Source organism: Gavialis gangeticus, unplaced genomic scaffold (assembly GCF_001723915.1).
Source record: "Gavialis gangeticus isolate Ggan-Ray unplaced genomic scaffold, GavGan_comp1, whole genome shotgun sequence".
Taxonomy (NCBI): domain Eukaryota; kingdom Metazoa; phylum Chordata; order Crocodylia; family Gavialidae; genus Gavialis; species Gavialis gangeticus.
The window spans coordinates 24,987,461-24,993,916 of record NW_017729011.1 but is presented as its reverse complement, the minus strand read 5'-3'; the positions used below and the strand labels follow the sequence as shown (position 1 = coordinate 24,993,916).

At 41.0% G+C, this 6,456-nt stretch overlaps 1 protein-coding gene across 1 annotated transcript in view; it reads left to right on the top strand.

Moving 5' to 3' along the window:
- The window catches only part of PSMB7 (proteasome subunit beta 7), a 51,767-nt gene that overhangs the window by 7,893 nt on the left and 37,418 nt on the right, over positions 1–6,456 (top strand). The window contains exon 5 of the mRNA XM_019510890.1: positions 3,091–3,206. Coding sequence (XP_019366435.1) covers positions 3,091–3,206 — 116 coding nt within the window. The remainder of the gene's footprint in view (positions 1–3,090; positions 3,207–6,456) is intronic.

Here is a 6,456-nt window from a genome sequence, read left to right as displayed (position 1 = left end):
GCTTCCTTACCTTTTGTATTCAGATACTCTCTGTGTTTTATAGCCTGCTCTTTGCATGTCTTCTCATAGCATCAGATAAAGTAAGATCTTGCTCACAAAAGATAATACATCTCTGATTCCTTTAGTCTAAAAGGTGCATCTCTACCTAGCTTCTGATAAGAGCTGCATACCAGCCTGAACATTGACAGGGGTGGAGGGGGTGTGTTTGTTTTTACAAGTGGTGTTTTTTCTAATAACATTGTTACTTTTGCATGTGATCGGAATAAAATTGTGACCTGAGAGAGTTACATTTGATATGACCTCAAACAATAACATGACTATTCTAGTTAAAACAAACAAAAACTTCTATCTCAATTTATATGCGAGCATAAACCCTTACATGGAATCCCAATAATCGTATTTGCCTGCTCTCAGTTTATAGAGAAGGACTTGTTGGATATCTATATCAGCAGTATCGAGCATTTTATGATGACAAAGGCATGAAGCCTAATAAGTTTGTTTTCTTTTCTTAAAAAAGAAGGGTTTTCTAGTCTAAAAAAGATGCAGACACATTCATTTGTTAAATAGCAGACCAGATGCAAGTTCTCAGACACAAGTGTTATCTAGAGGTAGCCAAGTTCCATTTTTTTAAATAGGCAAACCTAAAGACAACTGTTGAGAAATCCCAAATACAGGGCTATGAGTAGCTGGATGCAAGACATTTAGGCCCCAACCGAGTCTTGTTTCAAAGTTAACTGAGAATAACTGAAGATTTTTACTGTACTAAGTTTTTCACCCATTATGCTAGTAGGAAAGCCAAGAAGCATCATACACACTGCAAAAGGTGATGATTCCATAAATTGCATTTCTGTGGCTAAGAAATTGTCCCAGAAGCCAATCCTTGATACAGAATTGTGCTCTGAAATGTAAGATCCTATTTAAAAATGGGTTCCAACCCTTGCACTCATTAAGAACGTCTCTAAATATAAATGTCAGACAGTAGGGCAGGATGGCACTTTTCTCTGTTTAAAGTATACAAAGCAGTACCCTCTCATGGAGTAGATGGAGACTGAAAAGGTAGCTCAGGTAGGGGATAGGGGACAGGCAAATAGGCTCAGACAAATCGGGGTTAATTGAAGTATTAAAAATGAATACTTTCACTGTTGATAGTTTAGCAGAAACATCTAATACACAAGCCGTCATATTGGTAAAGGTGCCAAAAATCCCCAGTTAATATCTCCCTAGCTTCCAAAACCTGCAGCAACATCTATGAGTTTCCGCAGGTTACTTTTTCACAAATGCAAAGTTTGTGGTGTCATATTAGCTGTTTTGGAAATATTAGGGTAATTGGTGATCAAGTGAACAATTGCTATCATGTTCAGCTTCCTTATACATTTACATGAAGTGCTGTGGAATTTCTAGTCTTTGGCAAAAGTTCTTTCTGCTCAAGACCCTTGCAGTACAATTTGATTCCTATTTATTAGCAAGGACATTAGGACTTACGTAGCTGGTTGCTTAGCCAGAAGAAAAAAACACAGCAAAGTGAAAATGTTAATGTTAAGAAACATTTTCTTTATGCATTTGGGAAATGCATCTCGGGTGTTACTGGAAAGTTCTGGACTGCAGAAATGAAGAATAAGTCTTGACTGAGTCTCCTCTTTCAAGATTGTTACTAGAAGTACAAGTCTCAGCTGTTAGAAGCTAAGTTATTAAGCAGCAAACTGCATCTTGCAGGGACAGTGTAAACATGTAATCTGCATTTGTCTCTCCTTGCAGAGTTGTGTGAGCAGATTGAGACCAGACAGACAAGCAGTCTGTTTCTTCCCCTCCAACTTCTTGCCTGCCCTTTGTCTGGCTTAAGCAATCTGAATGAATTAAAGGAGTGTTGGAGCAGGGTCTTGCTATTCAGAGCTAAAGTTGCGTATTCTCAGCCCTGTCACTGGCTTACTCTGTGACCTCATATCAAGCTGTTTAATCTCTGCTGATTCTAACCCCCACCAAAAAAATGGACGCACCACTTAACTACCTCTTTGGGTAGAGGAGGTTTATGTAATGATCATAAAAAGTCTCAAAATTCTGGCAGTGAGCACTACAGAGGTGCCACATGACACTACTGATTGCCTAAAACAGTTGTATTGAATTGCAGTCGGTCCGTGCTGATGCAGAATGTAGTTTTTACATTCACCACATAGAATAGAACAAAAACAAACCTCTGTAGGAAATGGAGGGGCAGTTTAAAATGCTTTTTTTTCTTTTTGCTTTTGTCTGATATGGCAAAAATGGACAGGAGTGCATTGCAGTTTTATCATAAAATATTTACACGCTTCCTGACTCTGGGTCATTGTCTGCAAGGAATTTGCAGTAAAATAACAGAGAAAGAGAGACCATTGATAATCCACTTAAAGATTTAAATTGTATGAAGCTGACTAGCTGCCCTCAGGTTAAAAGTAAAGCTTTAGGTTTCATTAAAATTCACAAATTCATGGATTCATAGATGCTAGGGTCAGAAGGGACCTCAGCAGATCATCAAGTCTGATCCCCTGCCCGTGCAGGAAAGAGTGCTGGGGTCAGATGCCTTTCCAGCCTTCTCTTGAAGACCCCCAAGGTAGGGGAGAGCACCACCTCCCTTGGAAGCCCATTCCAAATTCTGGCCATCCTTACCGTGAAGAAGTTCTTCCTGATATCTAGCCTAAATCTGCTCTCTGTCAGTTTGTGACTGTTGTTCCTTGTCACCCTAAGAAGCGCCCTGGTGAACAGGGCATCTCCGGTTCTTTGCTGTGCCCCCCCCTAATGAATTTGTAGGCGGCCACAAGTTCACCTCTCAGTCTTCTCTTGCAGAGGCTGACGGGATCCAGGTTCCCTTAGTCTCTCCTCGGCTCCACACTCTAAGCCATTATGAAGCTGAAAGTAAATGCCATACTTAAACAAATGGGTGAAGAGCGTCACTATACTGGGTGAAGCTCACTGCTTTAAAATGCAAAAAATTACTTCTGGTTACTGGGGGGAGGAGGAAGGAGTCTATGCAGAAATTGCATGTGCCATGTTGAAATAAAATGCAGCCTGTCATTTCCTCGCAAGCACTTGAATCCACCTGTCAACTTTGTTCTCTAGGTACCAAGGTTATATTGGGGCTGCCCTTGTTTTAGGAGGAGTGGATATCACTGGGCCCCACCTCTACAGCATCTATCCCCATGGATCAACTGACAAATTGCCCTATGTTACTATGGGTGAGTCACTTTCCTTTATTTCAGAATAATATTGTAAAACTGCCTGCTAAAATTCTGCTATTCATGGTAAGTGGTGCCAGGCAAATTGTGCCTGCCCTTTGAAGACATCTGAAGGTTCTGCTTCTCCTTTTCCCTTCAAGGTCACTCCTCTAGTTGATGGTATCAGTAAAGATTTATAAAATGGGAGAAGAGCTGGTGCTAGGGGTGTACTCCATGTATTCGTAAACAGACTTTGAGTGGCTACTGCGTAAGAGACCTGGAACTTCCTTTGTGTTGTCAGAGTAAAGCATCTATCTATGGCTCTCTTTCTGAGAGATGGATTATGTCGTGCCCCAAGTCCAGGCTGTTGCAACTGCATCCTTAATCAAATTGATTTCCCTGGGGTTTCAGTTGGGTAAGGCACCATCACACCTTTTTGAAACAGTTCTGCACCATTTCTGTATGCTGTATTCTGTTCTAGAGAGGTAGCTGTATTTCAGTAAATGAAAAACAGATTATGTAGCCCTTCACCTGATTGCCAGTCATTGATATTGTGAGTGTCTCCATGTAACAAAACTAGACAGCCTCCCTTGAATTAACACTTAAGCCCTTTACATTCTTGTGTGTCAGCAATCAGCTGTAGCCTGTTTGAAGTGAATGACACACAGCTTGCATTCATTTCAGAAGAGTTCCAAGTAAGGTGTTCTGTTATTGTAAAAACGGTGTAGTTTTTCAAATGTTGGAAGTCTCTTCATGCTGTTGCTGTTATGCAGCTAACAGGGAATCCCTCTTCCCGTACACTTAGTATCCTCTTTATCCTTTGAGGCCCCTTTTCCCTACCAGCCCCTATTTCTAAGCTGTCTTTTCCTCGTTTCTACCCAGTAGGTACTTGGATATCAAATTCTAGATGCAGATTGACAACAGTGAGGATTACACTGATGCTTAATGGGATCTTATAATAGGGTACATTACCAGCTAAGTGCTCAAATCAGGCTTTCACTTCTTGTGGGTTTTGGTCTCCCTAGACTGCAGCAGCATTGAGGCTTTGAGACTATATTTCTGTAGTGCATACATTTTCCATGGCAGCCAGGAGAGGCCCAAAAATATTCAGAACTGCTCATTGTCCTTCCCCAGGCTCCATCCATTCTCTCTATTTTACTGGCACAAACTTAGTCCTACTTTTTACCTCTCCCAGGTTAAAGCTCTGGCTGCAGAGAGGAGTACTTTCTCCTCCCTTGCTGGAAACCTCAAGGCCTGGGCCCTGAAACAGACAGTTTCAGCACAGGCCTTCAACCTACGCAGTTACTGCACTGCCCCATTCCTTCTTCCTCTGCTTTACCCCTCCTGCAGGCCTTTCTGTTACCCCATGTCTCTACACAAGCCTTTTCTAGACTATTTTCCCAGCTCTCCTGGTGAAAAGAGAGCTTCCAGCACAGTCTCCTGATTTCCTGGCACCCCTCCCTGCATACCCTGTCCTAGTCTGTCATGCTCAGGATTCTTCTGGAGACTCATTTCCCAGCAGGTCCTTGGTCTAACCTGAAACAGGACTGGGCTGTGTTTGATCAGGAACCTGCCTGAAATATGACTTCTGAATTGGCAATCACTTGTGGCTGTTAATTTTGGGGAGGCATTTTTTAACTTCCCATAGTGTCCCCACACCCATTGCAAGCTATAGGTTTATTGGTTGAACCATTTAAAATATATATTGGATACATTCCTTACAGGGCAGTGTGTTCTCTTCGGATCTCTGAGCGTTTGTCGTCTTTTTATTTTTTTAAGTGTGTCAGCTTTTCTTTGCTAGGCAGGCCTCAGTAATCAGTCACAGCTGGAGGGTTGTTTCCAGCTCTTAGCTTGATGGACTTCTTGCAGGAGTGTTGGTAAAGGTGGGTCAAAGTCTGAACCTGTCAACTATCTTGTTTGGGAATTTCTTATAACTAGAATAATATAGAGAAACTAAGGGTTGAATTTCCAAAATTTGACAATCTAGGAGTAACAGTTTAATGAATAAACATTGTCAGAAAAGGTTTTGCATTTTTATCCAAGCCATCTAGATAAATTGATTTTCCTAATTATTTAGGCATGCTTAGAAGGACCTCTGTTCCAAACTGTAGTATTTAACAAGCTTTGTGACTTGCAAATAAGCGTTAATGGCTAGCACTTTATAGGTTCTCTACAGGAAGGGACATGGCTTGTTGAAAATAAAGCAGTAGACATTTTATAATTTCATAGCATTTCATCCACTTTTCATCCCTCCAAAGTAAACATTTTACATCAGTGTTATCACGTGTCTTTTAGAACGGATTGCATTTCATTTGTGTTTTGGTCACGGGGGTAAAAAACCCAGGTCTCTTATTGATGGCACCAGGAAATGAGCCCATAGTTCAAGTATAAAATAGTCTTTATCTTATAACTGTTTTTAGTTCTCCATATTGAAATGACGAGTAATAAAATAGCATGTTACTTGTGTAGGGCCATCACCTGTCTCAAAAGTTAGCACCCCACTGAGCACAATGTAGCTGTGGAAGTTTACACCACCCAGAGTCACCTTTTCAACTGTCTGCAGACTCAGGAAGGCAGCCTTGTCTCATTTAACCTTCAAAACAGAAGGCCAGATGTGAAGATGGCTCCTCTTTTAAATGAAAGCTCAGATTTCACAGATTCTGAATGTAATGTGCAGGCCGCAGAAACAACTCAAGTGGGTTGCTACTGACTGCAGCTGTGACTCACTGGATTTATAGCCTGCAAATTTGCTTTTGTCTGATATGGGTACTGTCATTCTAAGATATGCTTTGGAATAAGAAAATTGAACTAGTATTAAAGTTGTTAGTCATCGTTTTGTATACAGGCTTTGGACTCCTCATACAAAATGGTCCCTTGATTTATTGGTGTATTCTGGAAAGTTTTAAAGGACTATCTTCAACAAAAACATCCATCTAGCCTCTCTGGAATCTCTGCAAATTGGCTTCCACGGTGTCCGAATGCAAGATGAAGCTTTTTTTTCCCCTTTGCTGAATCAGACCCCAAAGGCCAGAGATTCTACTTCTCCAAAACATTAAAAACCAAAGCAATGGATCATTGCTTCACAGTTTCCTCTAGAGCTTAGGAGTGGTACCTCTTACAAATACCATGTTATCAGTAATAAATAGCACTTTAGGTCTTTAGATTACTTGCTTAAAACATCCGCTGATTTGCATATTCAGCAGAAAACACACACACACACACACACACACACACACACACACACACACACACACACACACACACACACACA